This window comes from Capricornis sumatraensis, chromosome X (assembly GCF_032405125.1).
Source record: "Capricornis sumatraensis isolate serow.1 chromosome X, serow.2, whole genome shotgun sequence".
In the NCBI taxonomy this organism is placed as follows: Eukaryota; Metazoa; Chordata; class Mammalia; order Artiodactyla; family Bovidae; genus Capricornis; species Capricornis sumatraensis.
In genome coordinates this window covers 135261418-135282019 of record NC_091092.1, presented here as the reverse complement: position 1 = coordinate 135282019, position 20602 = coordinate 135261418, and the positions used below count along the sequence as shown (strand labels likewise).

The 20602-nt window shown below is 44.1% G+C and overlaps 1 protein-coding gene across 1 annotated transcript; it reads right to left on the bottom strand.

The window, feature by feature from the left end:
* Positions 1 to 18276: 18276 nt before the first annotated feature.
* Positions 18277 to 20082, bottom strand: LOC138071443 (endogenous retrovirus group K member 13-1 Env polyprotein-like). Its single transcript, XM_068962973.1, has one exon. It carries the CDS (start codon positions 20080 to 20082, stop codon positions 18277 to 18279), a length of 1806 nt encoding a protein of 601 aa, XP_068819074.1.
* Positions 20083 to 20602: the final 520 nt, after the last annotated feature.

The window sequence follows — 20602 nt, the reverse complement described above, 5'->3', positions numbered from 1 at the left end:
AATTGCCTCATTGGAATGAAACAGTTCCATAGGCAGTGTGGCATTTAGTAGTAAGTAAATGTTTCCATTTCTTCTGAGTCCTTGGAAATGTAGGACTCCCAGGGCCAAGAAATCAGCAGACCACATCTCAGACTGTATAAGTCCTAAAAGTTCAACCACTGGGCTCAGCTGGTAGGTGGCACACCAACAGCTGGAGTGCCAACCAAATGCGGTTGTGGGTTTCTGCCACTGCTGTTATCTGGCACATGAAACAGTTCAGACACTGAAAGTTTCAGTCACTGTGAGGGGGTCCATTCCATTGTTGTGGCATGTGTGTGTTTTTTAAAGAAGAATTTGACAGCCTCTTTAGAGGTTGTGGTGACAAGTTGTCAGCCTGACAGCCTCGAAAGTGGCAGCTTGCAAATGGAGAGGCAGGTGATGCCCAGGGCATTAGCTCCACGTGGTCAGAAGCAGGAGAGCAGGCTAGGTGACAGAGCACTTCAGGATGAGGGCAGCAGACTCCTGCATCCCGTTCAGACATCTGTGCAGTGAGTTCACTTACAACCTGGTGGAAGCGGCCCTTATTTATGTGTAAAATCTATGAGATATTGAAAAGGTACATGTTTCCATATCAGGAGAAAAATGAAACTCCCATTTTCTCTGAAGACACCTGGAGAGTCAGATTCTCCACCCACACCCATGCCAAAACACACACACACACACACACACACACACACACACACGGTTCTGAAATATAATATACTAATAGAAAATTCTAGATATGGTAAGACCAATGGACAGGAGATGATTGCCATTGAAAACATAGTTTATTACTCACAATTCCTAAGAGTGGCTCGCTGTGCCATCAGGGGCCATGTGGGAAGGCACCAGCGTCAGTTAGGAAGCAGAAGGAGCCAGGGAATTGTGGCAAGAGCTTTTACTATGGATTTTGGAGGAAGGAGGAAGTGAAGAACATGCCTCATGCATGGCATGTGGGTTTAGGATTCACTCATCTGGGTTATTTCAGTAGACTCTGGTGCAGAGGGGCTGGCCCTGGGGTGATTAGGGTAGGAGCATAGTAGCCTGGAGTGTTAGAGTCCATTAAAGGAGGTGGTTAGGGGTGTGGGCCTGGGTGTGTAGGTTTGTATTTGAAAAGCGTGATTCCTGGAGGAGAACTCCTCTGTAGGTGGGATTTGGATGATGAGGGAGACACAAGGCCAAGGCAAGGTGACTGAGGCGTACTCTTGGATTGTCCAAACTAGGATTATCTGGCATGGAGATATTATGGCATGGAGGGCAGATGTTAAAGCACCAGGTTGACAGAAGGTGGAGAGATGGTTTACACACACATGCGCGCACACGCATGTGTGTGCGCACTAGTGCTGTTAATAGAAGAGCTTTCCCAAAAGCTAGAAGCCAGTTTAGATCCTTGGAGTCCCTGTCACAAAGCTGCAGAGACCAGCTTAGTGAGGTTCACACAGCTTTCCTTTGCAGGAGATGACCTGAAATGGCGAAAAACATGTTGACTGGCTGATTCCCGCCTCCCACCCGCCTCCCTGGCCACCTTCTGGGCTTGGAAGCTGTACATGGAGCTGGCCTTCAGCTCCTGCTCTCCTGTCTGCATGTCCTAGACTAGAGGCTGGTGCATCTAGGAAGTTCTGTGCTGCGACATGGGCCTTACTGTGATTCTGTATCTTTGTAAACCGCCTGTGTGAGAACAGTCCAAGCTCAAGAGGGTAGACAGCAAGCAGAAACCCAAAGATACTGGCAAATTTAAATCTACTTCCCAACATGAAGGGTCATTTGAGGCAGAAGACTGAGCTTGAAATCCAGTCCCTGCAGAGCATTCTATGGGACCTTGGGGGAGAGGTGCCCCTTGGTTGTGGTCCCACAGCTCTGAACCTGCGTAACAGTGGCTCCTGCTGGAAGCATTTCTGAGATGTTTTGGGAAATGGCTTTGCAAACAGGACAGGGCTCTAACCATGTCTTCTTCGGTTGTGGCTCCTGCACAGACCTGTAGGAATAGGAAGTTATGAAGCAATGATTTTGCCTTGACCACCCTTGGCTTCTGCCTTGCTGCTGCTGCTCCTCCTCCACGCTGTTGCTTGGTTTACCAGGTTCTGGAGCCTGCCTGCTGTCCTCCACCCGGGTCTGTCTCTTTGGGACAGACCTCGCTTGATCCTCCCACAATTCCATGGCTTGTACATGTCTTTCTTCTCCATTCCTCAGAACTGACCTGCCTTGATCCCATGGGATCCTTCCAGGGAGGAGAGCTGCCTCTGTTTGTGTCGTGTCTTAAGCTTTCAACCTTATTCCTCTACCTTGCCCCCTCTTAGCTCCTGTTAAATTGTTTTCTGTTTCATTTTCTCCTTTTCTGCCATGTTTTTTCCTCCCTCATTCATTCATTCAGTAGCTTCACATGTCAGATTCTGTGCCTGGCGCTGGAGTAGACAGATATAAGGACTGTACTGCCCTTAAAAGCTCAGATTTGCAATGAACAACTAAATAACTGATGGTCTTCCCAGGCATTTTCCCTTATGGTATGGAGTAGGGTAGAGAGTTGTAGAAATTGAAGGCAGGAAGATAATACCGAGACCCCAGGATTCAGGGTAACATTAGTACTAGTACCTTTGGAGCTGAGTCTGTAGTAGGCAAAGGGGTTTGCTGGACGAGGAATGGGTGAGGGCATTTCACCGAAGCTGAAGTGTATGGTCAGCCTTATAAGGGGTGGAGCTGAAGTTTAGCATTGGTGGACATAGGATGGGGCCTGGGAGCCATGGGAATCTTAGGCGCCGACTCAGTTGGGTGATGATGCAGCCCAGACATCATAATCTGAAACTGGAGATGGATCCTGCAGGCCATGGGCATCTGGTGAGATGGAGCAGAGGTGTCAGAGGACTCGACAGGATGACCTTAGTGATACCCGGCCCTACCGGTGGTGCAGAGTACTCAGAGTTCCAGGATCAACGTGGGGTTTTGTGGCAGACACTGGAAGAGAGAGATAAAAGGCAGAAACTAATCCTGGTACTGGCGATCTTCATGCATCTTTTCCTTTATCTACAACCATTCAGGCACCGGATGTGAACGCACCTACTCAGGGTCCCCATGGGCCAGACCCTGTGCCAGCTCAAGGAGTATGACACCGAGCCAGAGTGACGCAGTCCTCGTTCTGATGACTGCACCGCCTCGTACAAGGTGGGCACAGGACCCCAGGAGTGCTCAGCTCAGTGGTACATGCCACTAGCTTTGACAGAAACCTCTAGGGTTTGTGGGGCACATCCCAGGGTCCTGGACCCAGACTGGTCTTCGGGGAGAGCTGAGAGCTGAAGGGGGCATGAGCTGTGTGTCCTGGCCCAGGGAGGCCCTCCTGCTGAGCCCTGAGGAGAGCAGGGCTGAGAGCTGGTCTCTGGAGCCCAACGCCTGGCCATGGCACCGAGCCTCAGGGACAGGAGTGAGGTGTTAAAAACCACAGGACCTTGTAGCCCAATGCTTTGGCCTCTGCCATTTTTTTGTAGCTGGAGATGAGACTGTGTAAGAACTGATTTTTGGAGGAAAAAGAGCTTGAATGCAAGGTACCACCAAAGTTAGCAAAACCAGCTAATGTGAGTTATTCACGCCATAGACTTTCCAATAGAGTGAAGGCTGGCACTCCACTGAGAAGGGAAGAAGGCTACACGGCTGGGTTATAGATCGGGAACATGCGTTACAGTCTCTGCTGAAAGAGACTATTGTTTGTGCAGGTCAACAGATTTTAATCATCATGACTTGTTATGTAAAAACACCATTATATGTAATAAAAGCTGTAAGTTCACACCAAATTTACAAAAAGCATATGATAAATTTGAACCTAATTTAAATGTTTTCTGCCCCTCCTTCTTTCTCTCTCTCCCACTCTTTCTCTTTCTTTAGAAAGTAGCTCCTCAAAATAGAGCTTTGTAGAATTTTATTGAATTTGCCTTCTCTGATTTAGAGACACCATCCTTTTTCAAGGGGCACTGTGGTCAATATAAGGACTTTTACAAACTAAACACAAAACTTATTTTCATTTGGAGAATTCTATAAAAATTTCTGAAACCATGCAAGTGTTTGGAATCACACTGATCCTGTCTCCAAATCAGGCTTAACAAACAGTATTTTAGAGCATGAGTGTATCTTTTAGTTAACTCAGGCCCTTTTTTTTTGGCTGAATTCATTCTAAGTCCAATTCAATGCATCTTTACTTTGGCTAGATAATTGTCTCAGCACTGAGGACGTAAAGGCATAAATCAGAATGAGGGTCATGTAGTACAGAATGGGAAACGTACTAAAACTCATTGTTGTCCATTGTGGGAAATGTCATGGGTTTGTAGCAAATACCATGCTGGGCTAATCACCATGCCTGGAGCATTCTGGGAAGGCTTCATGGAGGAGGTGCTATTTAATCTGGGTCTTCAAGATCCATAGGAGTTCAGTAGTTAGAGAGAAATAATAAGAGTCTCATAGTCAGTGGAAACCATTGTTATAAAGAAGGTCTGAGTGAAGTCGCTCAGTCGTGTCCGACTCTGCGACCCCATGGACTGCAGCCTACAAGGCTCCTCTGTCCATGGGGTTTTCCAGGCAATAGTACCGGAGTGGATTGCCAGGTCTGTGATGTATAAAATGTGTGGTGGATTAAATTTGATATAGTACAACAGTCCATGAGTGAAGGAGGGCGAGACCTTCTTCATATGCTGAAGAGTTGGGCTTAGCCACAGTTAGTAAAGAAAATAATCAATTCAGAATACTGATTTTCTTCTTCTAGTACATGTAAATATGCATGATATATGTTTTGTCTATGGCATAGATGTGTGTGTATGGATAATTTTTGCTGCCCCTGTAAGATGAACGGCTCTCTTCCTGACCAGCTTCAACTTTTGGCATGTTGAAAGCATTTTCTAATACTGAGCGAACGCTCTTTCAGTCCTGTAATGTTCCTGTTTTGAAAAAAAGAAAATCTATGCTGTTCAATAATGAACATAATTCACCAAGAGAATGTCCACAGGGAATTTGCTTCAAATTGGTTGCTTCATTCAAAGGGTTCAAAATGGGAAAGCAGACAAAGAAAAGTAACAAAACGCAAAAGCTGTGTAGGTTGGGAGTTTTTCTAGCCCTTTCTCCCAGGAGGCCCAGAAGCTGTGGCCCTCTGCCCTTGGTCTTGGCCATGTGGCGCGCACACCCCTGGCTCCGGGCAGCAGGATGAGGCACACAGGCAGCCGGGCTGTGACAGCTGTGTGCAGCCTCAGGGCAGTGCCTCTTCCCAGGACCCATCCCATGTGCTGTGAACATTTAGTCTTGCGAAAAGGCAAGGAATCTGGAAGACGCTCACAAAATGTTTCAAGTGTTCTAAAGACAAAGGATGAGGTAAGAATAAAGAAAAATTACATGGGGCGTCATTGTAATTCTTCAGGTTGCCCTCAGCCAGACACCTGGTCATTTCTAAAATGGCTAGACCCCAAACTTTCTTCCTTAAACATATTTTTAAAATTTGTTTCTTGATTGCTTTGTGCTCAGGGGCTTTTTCCTTGTGAATATTTGGAACCCAGGATACTTCTGTATCTTTAGTAAAATCTAAAAATAGACCCAGCCTACTGTGTTGACTGGGGAGCTAGGTAATCTATTAATATTATTGCTGGGAAAATTCCTCTCTCCTGACAGCATGTTTCCTACTCTTAGACACAAAACCCACGAATAGATTGTGTTTCCCTTTTTGCCTGGCCTGCTGGGAAGCATGTAGTTAGGTTGCCATTGTTGTCTTTAGCATAGATTTTCTTGTAAAACTATTCCACCCTCTTTGCTACTTGAATTTTGTACTGTCTAAGCCTGTTTTAGTGATTTTTTTTTGTTTTTAGTATCTGTGCTTCTTTGTATAAGTCATCCAAATAACATGTAGATTGAAAAAAAATACACACTAAGGAATTAGTTACTCATGTAAACATGGCCTGATCAATATCTCCTGCTCCTAGCATGTCACAGACAGATCGCTTGTTCATGATCACATCTGAGAAGTAATGGTGGGAAAGAGGCAGGCGGAATGACAAGAGAATGAAAGAGAAAGCATGGGATGTAAGGGAGAAACGTCCTTAAGTAAATATTGTTTTCAAAACTAATTTACTCGTAACCTAAAGAGGTGAACCGGAAATTCCTATACTAAGAGTTTCTTTTTACTTCAATTTAATATGAGTGTGTCAAAGATCTCCTTGAAATCAACTAGTTAGGAAGTCAGGACAGTAACTGCAACCATTTAAGGAGTCTTATTATATGCCAAGCACGGGACATTGTGCCTTGTAGACTCATAGAGTAAGTCCCCTACATATAAACCTTCAAGCGGTGAACATTCAAAAATGTGAATATATTATAAACCTCATACAGTACAGTACTATATATATAGCTGATAGTGTTAGTTGGGTATCTAGATTAATTCTGTGGGATTTAGGAACAAATTGGATTTAAGAACACGGTCTTGGAATGGAACTCTTTCTTACGTAGGGGACTTACTGTACTTAATTCTCCTTACATCCCACAAGAAGCCTCCATTACCTACAGGGCGTCTGAGGCTAAGAAAGGCTAAATCATTTGTGGCAAGGCCCTCTGAAAGTGGCTGAGTCGATTGTGCACACCTAGGTCCGCCCCCAACACAGTTACTCATCATGAGACAGGAGAGCGCAAGGCCACAAGATTAAATGCTCAGCTGGGAGGCTGCACAGGAGATCAATAAATATGCGCGTGATAACAATGAACACTAAAAATGAGTGGAGTGGCCTGATGTAGTGAATATAAATATAGGATGCACAGCGAGATTGTATTTCAGGTAAATAACACATAGCTTTAGGACAAGTATGACTCTAGCAATATTTCCCATATACTGATGCTAAAAAGTATTATTTCATGTAGTATTTGGAATACATTTATCCTAAAAATTACTGACCCTTGTGATATTTGAGATATTCCTTTACTAAAAATTATTTATTATTTATTAGAAATTCACTTTTAGCTGGGCATTTTGTGTTCTATCACAAGATCTGAAATAAGAACAAATGTATTGATGGAGCGGTGGCACAGAAGAAACGCTGAAGGACTTCCAGAAATCACTTCTCTGTGGACATACCTCTCTCATCCAGCATCTTGGGTGCGGACCTAGGTCAGGCCTGAGCTCCATCAGAATTTCTTGACTTGATTCTAATTTCCATTCTCTATAGTCCGGTCAACTTCAGTCACATGTAGCCCTGGGTTTGACATGTGATAACTTCTGGAAACCGCCGGAAACCTGCCTGCCTTACTTGGGTGACTCCTGACCTCATTAAATGTGAACATAAAATGAGGAGCTTTCAGGTCCCAGCCTAGACCCATTCTGTCAGAATCCCTGGGGTATAGGACCAGACAGGATTTTGTTTACATGCTTCCCACATGATTCCAGTATGCCTCCTGGGATGTGAGAGTCACCACCCAAGTATACAGGTTCTCTGAAGCCTGGTGTCATCAGCCCCTCCTAGCCCCTGTGGGAGTGGTCTTGCTCCGATTGGGTCCTGCCTATTGCCATCCCTGCCATCAGCATCTCCTTGCATTGCAAAGTAGCTGAGTTGGATTCTTGCTTAAACTGCAAATACCCTGTGTTTTGGGTTCTCCCGGTGGCTCAAGTGATAAAGAATCTGCCTGCAATCCAGTAGTCACAGGAGATGTGGGTTCGATCCCTGGGTCAGGAAGACCCCCTGGAGGAGGAAATGGTACCCCACTTCAGTATTCTTGCCTGGAAAATCCCATGGGCAGAGGAGTCTGGTGGGCTGCAGTCCATGGGGTCTCAGAGAGTCAGACACGAGTGAGCACACACTCCCACAGCAGTCTGTCTAGGCCAGGCCATTGCCTTGTTTGCTCTAGCTTTAGTAACTTGGGCCCAGAAATGTTTAAGAAAAACCTAAAAGACTTTAGGAAGATGGTCTTTTTCTCTCTTTGTCATATGCTAACAGAGCTGGCCTTCCCTTCACTAGGGGTTTGAGACACCTCATCACAGGAGAGCGAGCTCGGAATGATGGAAACATTCATATCTGATAAAATAAACACTTCAGTTCTGCAGGACCACAGGGCCCAATATTATCTTTCTGTGACTGGTCCCTGGGAGAGGCCAGGAGCCAGTGGACCCCTGGCCTCGTTGTGCCATGATGTAGCCGAGATGTCCTTTAGAACTTTGTGGAACAGCCTTGCTGAGTTCTCTCTTCTTCCTGCCTTATCAGACAGTTCTATAGTTAAAGGACCGTTTCATTATATTTTGGTCTTTGTTAGATACGAAGTGCAAAAACCTCATGTAGCTTAGCCCTAGATTTGTAAAGTCAGATATGAAACCGCCATATGTGCGACCACGTTTTCTCAGGGCTGGTTCATGTACCCACTTTGCTCTGTATGTTCTGTTGAACTATTAGAATCCTAACTGATTACTTAGTGGAAAGGAAATTATTCATTTTGCAGAGAGACTATTACAGTTCCCATGCTTTACCCTGGGTGTTTAAAAAATGCAAACTCTCAGATGACATTTTGTTGCCTTTTTGCATTTTAATTATTATGGAGCCTTTAAGAGAGTTCAGTCATTAAGTAATAATCAGACGCTGATTGCTTAAACTCTACAAAGTGTTTGCTTTTCAAAACCTCAGTCCCAGATAATAAATTGTGGGAGTTTATCAAAGCAAGTGCCATATACTTTTCTCCTCTATTTTGATTCAGACGTGTAACAATTTCTACCTGCTGATTTAAATTGGCCCAGAGAACGCCTTTTGTGTTAAGCCCACTCACAGCCAGAAGAACCAGCATCAATCTGACAATAGAATAATATTATCTCCCAACTAAACAAAGCCAAAAAGCCAATGGGACAAATTGTTCTGTCAATAATCCAAAGCCAAAACTGTGTGGTCTCCTGCTATTTTTAGAACTTGTGGGGAAAAGAATCCTCCTCATTCTAAAAATGATCCAATTAAATATGAAGTCAGCCACTGGGAAGCTCAGTGTTCCCTTTGAGCACCATTTTGGATACCAGCATTCCTTTTATTAGAACAGAAATCGAAACCCACAAAGGTGATCGTCTTTCAAAGGAGGAACAGAGGGTCTGTGATCATCGGTAACCTGCATCACACAGGTCAGCCGACGGTTCTCACAAGCTGCGTCACCACCTGCGTGGAGTTGCAGACGGAGTTTGACCTCATTAGACGAAGAATACAGAAAAAACCCCAACTCGGACTTAGCTCTCCTTGAATTTCACCAAAGCCTTAAATTCTGTTCATCTTTCTTTATTGATGAGCTCAGTGTCCAGAGTGGGAGCTCTGGAGACTTTTGGAGTGAAATTACTCTGATTTAACAGTAAAGTAGATAAACACTTTGAACAGACTTAAAACTGAGCATTGATACATCTGTATGCAGGCAAGGAAGTGTTGTTAGCATTTGGAGTCCAGCTGCCTAAAGATGCAACATTATCTATACAATCTCAGGCTCTGAATTTTAAGCTTAGAATGAAGCTAGAGAGAATGTCCTCTAATCCCCAAATGAGAAAGCCTATATTCAAATGCAAACAGCTTTCCTGACGATCCCTGCCAGAATTACCCATGTTGAGCTTGGACTAACTCCCGCCCTGCCTGGCCCCTCACTCCCTGGTTCACCCCAGGGTAAGGCAAATGAGGCGTCTCCTGGGGAGCAAACTATAAGAGACTGCCCCAAAATTCCACAATGGAACTAAACAGTATCTTAACACAATATCTTTAAAAAAATAACTGCAAAACATCCAAGATGAACAAAATATGAATATTTTCAATGAAGACGGGATCCAAGAGGGGCGAGACCAGGGTGAGGGTAGCCAGAGAGGGTATGCAAGTGCAATTGGAGCCTGTTTTTATATAAAATACTGATTTTTTGATAGCTGGTAAAAGATAATTTTTCTTGGGGGAGGGTGTGGGTAGTCACACTCCTGGTGGCTCCAAAGGAGCACCCACCCCCACCTCCAGATGGAAAGAATGGCTTTACTCTCTGTTCCTGGAATCTCGCTTAGTTCTGCTTTGCCTTCTAGTTAGTTGCCATGTCTCCTCCATTCTACTGTAACCCCCCCAAGACAAGGAGTTTGGCTTCCTTGCATCTGAACCCCAGGACCTAACACAGTGTCTGGCACTTAATTGTAACATGCCTCCTCTCCTGGTGCTCCGTCTTCTTAACCTCTGGGTGTCCCAGTCCTGGACCTAGTGTCTTTCTAGGCTTAGTATGTCCATCCAGTGATATCTGTGGCCCTGGTAAGGGTCACCCTCCCCATGGACGAGCCAAATGAATGGCAACTGTCTGCAAAACTGGATGGTGAGTTTATGGATGATCACTATCATTGGCCATGGGCATCCCTGGTTTATTAGTTATCTCTTGGCTTTGCAACAAATTACCACTACGTTAGTAAGTTAAACAGCCCCTGTTGTCCGTCTTACAATTTTTGTAAATCAGCTGTCCAACAAGCCCGTGTCTGGATCCTTTCTTAGGGTATTATGAGGCTAAAATCAGGGTGTTAGGGCTGCAGCTGTCAACTCCTAGAGGCTGGGCACTCCCAGCTCCCTGCTTGTTGGCAGAGTATGGTTCCTGGCAGTTGTAGAACCGAGGTCTCCATTTCCCTTCCATGTGCTCTCTTTATCTTCAAGCCAGCAGTGACACACTGAGTCCTTCTCAGGCTTCAGGGGCTGTGACTTACCTTACCACCTCCCTTTCCTGCCTTTAGGGGCTCATGTGAGAACAGTGGGTCCACTCGAATATTCCAGGATAATCTCATTTTTACATCAGCTGATGAATAGCTTTAGTTACATCCGCAAGGCCTCTTGTGTAATCTAACAAAACCCCAGGCTGTTACCAGAAGGTAAAGGTCATGGGAGACAGCCAGTCATTTGTAGTTCCTGCTGGCACTTCAGGAGCCAACCATCCTTGGTGCTTTCTTTCCTTCTTTCTCCCAAGGTGTGTGGGAAGAGCGGGGTCAGGTATTTAGAACCCCATGGACATTCCTCAGGAGTCTGAAATCTCTCCTGTAGAATCCTGCCTTGTCAGTTTCTGGGACTGACAGAAGTATTCTTGGGGAAAAGAGGAAAAGCATCTGAGTACGAAGACCATGAGCCCCTGTGGTCAGGAGGTATGCATATATTATCCATTCCCCCAGCAAGCAGCATGGAGCATGGCCCATGGGAGGTATTCTGGACATGCTTGTTTGAAGAAATGAATGGATAAATGAATCCATCCATCTTGAACATCTTCTAATAGGAATTTTTGAACTGATACTTACAGTCACCATTTTATACCAGCCATTTCCATATTCCCTCAAATGCTGGAAGGTATCTTCCGATTGTCCAGGCTATCTGTGAGTAGTAATAATCATAAATAGCTTGTCTGAGAGCTGGGTGGAACGTTTGCCTAAAAAGAATTTCTTTCGTAATCACCAATGCCAACATACACGTCTGTTTCTCCTTCCCATCACCACTCGTGCTTCCCAGTCTTGCACTAATGGCTTCAAATGACTGTACTAGGATTAGAGATTGAATTTGATGTACTGGGCTCTGTTGTTAAGTCTAAGAATCTGCTAGAGTTCATTTTAACTTGTTGATTGATCAACCGTTTGTAAAATCCCTCAATTTTCCATTGATTTCTAGGATGAGATTTACATAACTTGATATTTATTCCCATGCTATCAGTGTGTGCTTGCACACACACTCACTGTCTTACACTCAATTCCTTAGTCCATGTGGGACAAATTGGCTACAGTTTCAAGGAGGAGTTCATAGGAGTTACCTTACCTAGCAGTGCTCTGAGTGATTTTTGCTAGATTTATTTTTTCTTTCTGTTTTTAAAAAATGTTGTTCTGTGCACTCAGAATTCAAAACATCAGTAGTAGTAAGGCATGCTCTCTCTCAGAACCTAAATCCAGGAGAAAAGGTGGAGGAGAGTTGTATCAAGGTCAGTCAGGAAAAACTCTGGTCTTGTAAAAGAAAGACATTTCCTTTGTCATACATTATTTATGGGATGATGAAGTATAATTTAGAAATTGTAATTTGTTTTTTACCTCATTCTCTTGTGAGTGTGGTTAGTATGACTTCTTAGAGCTCTGCAAAACCCCTGGATATAGTTTTGAGCAGAATTCCTCAGACCTCCATGACAACATGCTGCTTTTCCCAAAGAAATACTTTTGACTAGGTTCCCAGGTACTTCCTTCCAATGGGGTGCTTGCTAGGCATACATACAGCCTCAGTCATTCGTCTACTCCATGACCTTAAGTCTCATCCACTCTCTCTGCTCCATCCAAGTGCATTTGACCCACAGTCAGAAGAGGCTGTGGAAGAAGCTTAAGGAAAGTCACGCACTGCCAGGCCACACCAAGATTCTACCTGAAACTCAGCCATGCAACTCTAATTACCAGACCACGCTAGACAGTTGGGGCAATTTTAAGGAAGAAAAATAAGCACTGTAACAATATTTTCTTTGAAACTCAGTCAACTCAGAGCTCCACGTGAGGAGAAAATGTACAATGAAATGTACTCAGAGACCTGCTTTCCCTCACAGCTGGTCACAGGTCATTGTAATCAGATGGGACTTTAGCAGTAGCCTGCAAGGCACACTTACTGTGTCACATAACATCACACGTTTTTTGAACAGTGGGTTGTTCTTAAGCTTGTATTTAATGTTATATACATCCAAGATGAATTAAAGCTATAGCGACCCCATTTTCGTGAGTCCATTTCTAATGCAGACCCACAGAGCAGTTACTTCTCAGCCTACAGCTGACACACCACAATGCATCTGGCACTCTTCTTTCCCAGGCTTGAAAGTTGCTGATTGAAAGAGAAAAAAGAAGCCTGGCAGAGTTAGCTTGCTCCTCATCACCGTCACCCGGCGTGTCACCCGGTGCAGATGGGAGCTTGCAAAAGGTGCTTCTCTTAGCAGGAGGCATCACAATGTTTCAGGTGTGTGTGTGTGTGTGTGTGTGTGTGTGTGTGTGTGTGTGTGTGTGTGTGTATGGGAAGTTGGCTTGAAGTCATGATGCTCACAGAAGTGCAGCGGGTGCTGGCAGGGGTTCAGGCAGGCAGTGAAATGTAAGCTAGCCTGTAACACAAGCTCCTGGGAATGCAGAGGATGCCTGGCCATTAGGCATTCTCCTCGTGTTTCACATAAACGCATCCTGTTCTCGGAGCGGATGAGCAGCGCGTTTTGCACTGGCTCATTCAAATTGAATGTTGGTAAAAGGAGAGTCCTGAGCAAACACAACAGTCTGGCATCTCTGAAGGCAGGAGCAAGGTTAAGCTGTCGACCGTGTTCTCTATTGTTTATTGGAGGTTTATTTGCTGGCCCCCTGCACATCCCAGGCAAGCTGCTAACAGGCTCGGTTAGGACGCCCGATGCCTGCACCACTCAGGGACCCAGCCAGCCTTGCCCAGGCTTTTCCGGGCCACAAAGTTCAAGGCTTCCTCCATGGCTTCACCTGTTGTCCCTGAGCGTGGCATGGATCACGTTTTACTGGAAGAGAAAGCTCCTCTGGGGAGGCAGTTTGTCCCTTTTGCTTTTGTTCTTTCTCAAGGCGACAGCTTTAACATTGTCACAGCAAGGGTGAGGAGAGCGAGCCTGTACAGAGCTTTTGGCAACATGCTTTTTCCATTAGTTTCCACGGGAGCGGAGCAACCCCAGCAGTGGCGCGCGCTTGCTCCCTGGTCATGTGCTGTGAGGAATAAAGCCTCGTAGGGCAGTGAACCTGAACTTGGCCCGTTCATCCATACTGCATTGAGTGATTGCATGCAGTGGAGTCAAATGCCACTTGGGGGTGAAGAGCACGCCTCATCTTGCATTCCTGCTGGATAGAGTAGGAAGGACCGGTGACAGAATCTGGGAATTTAAAGGTAAAGCGTGCAGTGTGTGCTGTGTGGAGGAGGCACGTGTGGGCCGAGGGGAGATTGCCTGGGGAAACAGGGGGTTATGTTTCACTTTCTTTGAAATGATAGGTTCCTCGGGTTTTCTTGGCCAGTGGGTCAGGAGAAGAAAGGGAGAGATTTCTCCTCGCTGCTGAGAGAAGTTACTTTTATACACGAGGATGAGTTTTCTCATCCCCAAGTACTCAGAGCTGTCCGGACTTCTGGCCCCAAAGCAGACTGTTCTCAGGCACTCCTCATGGAAAGAAAAGTTCTGATCCCAGAAACTGATGGCATACACACACCTTTTACTGTTTCTATTTTCTTTCCAGTGAAATCTCATCTTGAACATTCATTTGGTGTTTTGAAGTACTGGTTCTGTTTATTTTCCCAAAATCTAACAAGGATGGGCTTTCAGTGCTACAAAAAGCCTGAGAAATGAAACATTCCCCTTAGGTTCCTTTCTAAAAGCTTATGTTCTTACTGTCATCCCTTTGGGGAGAATCTTGATGAGAGGCTGAAGTTCTTAGTTAGAACATGTCATCTGCCTAATGAAATTTAAGGCCAGCTTTTGTAAATCATTGTTCCATGTGTTGGCTTTCTGGTAAAAACTCTCTGAAGCAAGCAGTGTCTCTTGGCAGTGTGTGTTCTCTGCAAGTTATTGATGAATTTTGCCACTGGAAACGTAAGTCTTGTCTCGTAAATCTCCTGTCCGGGTGTCGAGCTCTTTTAGAAGCAACATTAAAAATAGAAGGATAGATTTTTAATTAAATTAGGTATTGTGTTTGTCCTTGGGGAGCTGAGATGCAGTTAGTGGGCACGTAGACAATGTGAGTCCGTTGTTTCTAATAGACTGTTCATATAACTCGCAATTTTATATTAAATCTACTGCTCTTTAGATCTCTGGGGCTATTTTCTTTTATCACTCTATACAACTGAATATTTCTTTTAGTTAGCAGTCAAACAAATACATGTGACAATTTGTGATATATATAATATGCCTATTATGTAGTCATTATATATATATATATATATCAGTATTATTAGTTGGTATATACACATATGTATGTATATACATCTGTATATACGTATACACACATGTGTATATATCTTGCAGAAGATTTGTTCAAAAAGTTAGATTGGGAGCAATGCAGTTTGTCAGCAGCAGAGTTGCTAAGACTTAGAAGAGACTAAAGCATACTTGGCACAGAAATATGGGTTCTCATAAAGAAGAGCCATGCCCTAGCAGGCATCACCCAGTGGCACTGTGCTTTAGCAACAAGCTGGTGATTACTGGGGACTCATCATGGCATGACATGTAGCTCATTGTTCCCATGCCAAAAACTGTGCATCTGATCTGAGCATGAGAGAATAGGAACAAGGGCAAAGATTTAGAGGAAGGGATGCAAAACCTTTGGGGACAATTGGTATCGAAAATAGTAGGTTCTACTGAGAGTCCGTGCCGGCACAGGGAGCAACTCTTCTTTTTGCCTTGATACAGAAAGCAATTTTGATTGTTGGCAGATTCTTCCAACAATAACAACAGATTATTTTTTACCTATAAAAGTATGTTTACTATTTTTTTGGTTTATCTGTTTAACTTCTTATTTAAGGTACCAATTAGGTTTTTCCAAGAAATACTTTTCTGGTGAGTTTCTTCAAAGTCCTAAATATTCCATGTAATTCTATGGAATACTTTCTAGTAAAATATCAAAATAAATAGCGGATATATTGCAAAAGGTAAGTTCTGAATTTTCAGAAAGACAGGATTGATTGATGATTACAGTAGTTATAAAACAGCAAACTGGAAAAATACCGTGTACAGGGATTCAAACTAGTTTTCCTTTATTTTCCACTGAAATTTAAATTTTATTATCTTAATACCTTTAGTTAGCATGTGTGCAGCCCTGTAACAATAGACAGTAGGGGAAATAAGCAGGGCCTATATTCCAGAATGTTTCCACTAATTTGGATGAGCAGTTGAGTTTTCGTTGTGTGGAGTATTTTGCTAGAACTAAACCAAGCATCTGGTCTGTTGAAGAAAGGTGTCCAAAATCCCACGGGCACCGAATGGTGCTGCAATTATTTCTTTGAGGGTCCAACCTGCCCTGTGTCGGTAAAGCCGACAAGCAGAGTCCATGGCACTGGAAGCTAGGGATGTCTGTGCTTGATTTATTTCCTAGACTGAACTGTCAAAGCAACTGTGATATCTTGTGTTTACAGAGCAGCCTTTTGTGAAGAGCTTGGAGTGTTTGGGGAACATTATCTAATTATCAGAGCACCACAGGGAAACAGAGAGCTCATGCTATCTCCAATTTACAGTTGAGATGACAGGGCGACAGAGAGGTAAAGCAATCTATCCAGGATGACTCCAAAAAACACTGATGCATAACTAGGAAAGGAGCTAAGATGAGCTCCATGGGTGAGTCTGGGGACTTTTGCCTCTGAAGTCCCCACTACCTTACCAGCTGGCTCTCTGTGTCCTGTGGGGTCCTCAGCCCAAGAGGTGCCTGTTCTAACTGAACTTCATGGACCCCATCCCAACAACATGTGGTTATGGGATTCCGTGACCTGTCCATCATCTGTGATGACCAGCTGGAGTGAAAGCAATGAAGGACATGCCTATGGGCTGCAAAACTGCGGTCTCAGAATTAGCCAGTGTCACTAGAGGTCTTCACCACCCGTGTGGAAAGCCACAGGACACATGACTTCTCCCGTGTTTAGACTTGAAAACCTTTGACCCACTCCAGAAGCCAACTGAGAGAGAACTGGAATGCCTTCTCTCCCTTGATGTAGGAACCATGAAAGTGACAGCCAGGAAATACATTTCCTTTGAGGTTGTAGCTCTTAGGCTAAGCTTGCTCAACGTTGAATAAAAATTATTAAGGAGTTTAGAAGAATATTGTCACACACTCATGAGACTCTGCCCTACTCAGTTGGTTGATGTTCAGTCACTCAGTCATGTCCAGCTCTTTGTGACCCCATGGACTGCAGCATGCCAAGCTTCCCTGTCCTTCCCTGTCTACCAGAGTTTGCTCAAGTTCATGTCCATTGAGTCGGTGATGCCATCCAACCATCTCATCCTCTACTCAGTTACAAGCTTATTTTGGAAAAAATTGTATCCAAGTTACAAAATAAGAAAATTTTCAGATTGAAAATGTACTTTTGATACAGAAATCCAGAGGTAGCCTCTGGGCAGATGGTTCTTAGGAGGAATGTCTGCAAAATGGAGTAACTATACCAGGGGCCTAGATAAAATCATCCTTAAGAAGGTCTTTGCCCTTGGCCTGGCACCCAGTGGTGCTCTTACATACTGAGTCTGAATTTGAATGAGTGAGGGAACCAAGCTGAAAGGGAGGCAGCCTTCAAACAGAGCTCCTGGGGAGAAGACCAGTTCTGAAGGCTTTCAGAGAAGGACCAGAGACCAAAGAGCTAAAAAAGGGCAAGAGAATCCAAACAGATGTGGTTAGGACAGAAGCAAGAAGGCTGGCAGGGAGCCTGGCACTTTGCACCCCCTTGGCAAAGCTGTGGTGATGCAAGAAAATTCCTGAGAGCAGAACATACAGATTCCTGACTGGTTCCCTTTAAAGGATGCAAGAAATTCTACAAGAGGCACTTGGGGGAATAGAGAAGGGCTCTCATTTCCTGTGAGCTTCCCTGGTGGCTCAGATGGTAAAGAATCTGCCTGCAATACAGGAGACCCAGGTTTGATCCCTGGGTCAGGAAGATCCCCTGGAGAAGAGGAGGGAATGGCAACCCACTCTGGTATTCTTGCCTGAGGAGTCCCATGGACAGAGGAGCCTGAAGAGCTACAGTTCATGGTATTGCAAAGAGTCAAACACGACTGAGTGACTATCGTTTCCATTCTTTTCCTGTAATCACAGGTACTGAGTCAAATAGCTCACACCTATCCAGGGGTATAAGGAAGAGGGGCTGACTCACAAATAGAGGACAGAGATCTGAAGTGCCGCGGCCAGCACAAGCAAGAGTCGCACCTGCAAGGGGAGAGAAACGGAGCGTCCCCGCGTGGAAAAAAAAAGAGAGAGAGACAAAAGATGGGGTTGAGAGGATCAGACCCACTATGTCTGATGCCTTCCTTTATTAGGCCACGGTATTTATAGGGTAAAGTACGTGACTTAAGACATGTATAGGGATATTCTTTAATCTCAAAATACAATCACCAGACCCCTATAAGTACTCTATCTTTTAAGACATGTTGCAAGAGCTAGACCTCCTGGAGCAAGACGGCCTGGAGCCTTAAGGGCTGTAAAAATTCCTGAGGGTGGCGGGACAGGGAGCTTAGGTCAACGCCTAAGGCTCCGCATACCTGCGGAGCAGCTCCCAGGATTTAACCCTTCACGGGTCGTCCCCCGCATCTCCCCTCTCTTTATTATTATTATTTTTTTAAAAGCTCCATAAGGTGTCGATGTTGCAACATGTTTTTATGTATCAGAATTTTGACATGTAAAACTTCTTTAACAATACTACGAATAAGACAAGGAGCCAGACAAATCACGATAAGCACAACAGTCAAAACCGCGCCCACAGCAATTATGCTTCGCCACAGTGAATGCAAGCTAGGGAAGTTAGAAAATAAATTTTGCACAAAATTGTTAACAGCATCAGCAATATTTAAAGTAGCTTTAGGAGAATTTTCAATATCAAGAATTTCATTATGTAATTGCAATAAATCTAGAGAGACATTAGTATTAAACCAAATTCCTTGTAGATGTTTTTTCACCTTATCCCAAGGAAAGTCAGATGCATTATAAGCCTTTTTTGTAACACAAATCCATTTATAATTAGCATGACATTGAATTTTCATGCGAAGGCTAATGCTCTGAACTTGTTCTCCTAGAACTCTAACCACATCATATAAAGCTGATAATCTATCTTCTATTTTTTTATCTATATCTTCTTGTGTTCCCATTACTTTAGTAACATTATATGACAAGGAATCTACAGCATGAGCAGCTTGAATGGATTGTGCTAGAGATACAGAAGCAGTAACAGCAGTTGCTATAAGGGTGATTAAGGATACTATACCCAGAATAATCAGGCTCACACTTCTTTTAGTGCGGCTAAGAGCCGTGTTAATGCGTTGTAGCAATTCTAAAGCAGTCTCGTCATACCAAGCTTCAGTTATTTCAACAGGTAGCATTACAAAAGCAGGTTGTTTTACTATTAAAACTTGTTCTCCTTTTGCAACACCTCTTATGCAATTGGTAAGTATGCAATTAGAACAATTTAAATGATAAATATTTGATGACAATGTTATTTCCATAAGGCCTTGTATCAGCATGAATGGGTAAGGGACACAAGCTCGGGGATATAGAAACCCCGTAACTCCTACATTACCATATTTACTCCCACTGACATTGGGTTGCAAATATAGACTATTACCATGACCAAAAGCAGCCAAAAGTTTCCACAGTTCTGTTTGAAATATCTGAGCAGTGTTTACAGAGAGAATGGGTGGATGCTGTCCTCGATATTCAGGAAAATTAGGCTTTCCCCCAGGTGCCCAATCCCATAAAAAGGTGGTATTGGCATTGTTTATGTTGTACACCGACGCAACCCGGGCTCGACATAAAGTCCAAGGAATGTCTATTCCCATGCGGATGCTTAGATGTTTGTCACAAAACGGAATGTCGAGAGGTCCCGCCCCGTCACGGTGCGATCTTTTTCCGGTTTTCTCATCGATGCCAGAAATAGTCACTCGAGGATAGGATATATCAGCTGACACCTGTATACAGTGAGGATGCTGTAATTGATAAGAAAAGCACATAGGATATTGCATAGTAAGACCAAAAAAGGAAATATTAGCTTGCTGAGGGGAAATATGAGTATCGGATTTTCCTCCTAAAAGACTTGTGTCGTTGACATAGACAGGTACTATTTCTTTATCCCAGCCTAATGATTGAATCATAGGCGGGTCAGGGATGTATGCCCAAAAAGCCGTAGCCTCTCCGTTTTGTATCCGCTGTAACAACAACAATAACATGAGCAAGATATTGGTAGGTGTTGCTGGAGGTTGTACATGAGCCTCATTCCAAGCATGTCGCATTAACGCTTCAATCTGCCTTTGGGTAGGCAGCTCACTCGCGGGCTCATCCAATGTCATGCGGTTCATTTGATATGTTAGGGAGTTCCTCCGTCGCGCGTACCAGCCTCTCCGGGATCCAGCGCGGCGCTTCGGCATTCTGTGGAAAAACACAAACATGTCCCCGTCCCCATATTAATACAGGGTCTGGCCCATACCACAGATTGGTAAGTGGATCCTTCCATCGTACAAGTGGTTTTTTGCAGGAGGGCCGTTCTCCCCAAAAACGTTGGGCTGCTGAATTGCCTTCTGCGTCTAAAGTTAAAAAGTTTAGAACAAAAAGAGCATGATTTAAGGCGTTATGCGGTGAGGGACTATACAGTTCATTCCCCTTTTTTTGTTTTAATAATTGATGTTTAAGGCGTTGATGGGCTCGTTCCACAATACCTTGTCCCTGTGGATTATATGGAATTCCTGTCTTATGATGAATTTGAAAAGAAAGACAAAAACGTTGGAAAGAACGGCTAGTATAACCGGGTCCATTATCAGTTTTAAGGGTGTGTGGGGTTCCTGAAATAGAAAAGCAAAAAAGCAAATGTTGAATACAATGACGAGTTGATTCTCCAGTATGAAGGGAGGCCATAAGAAAATGGGAAAAAGTGTCGATAGAGACATGAAC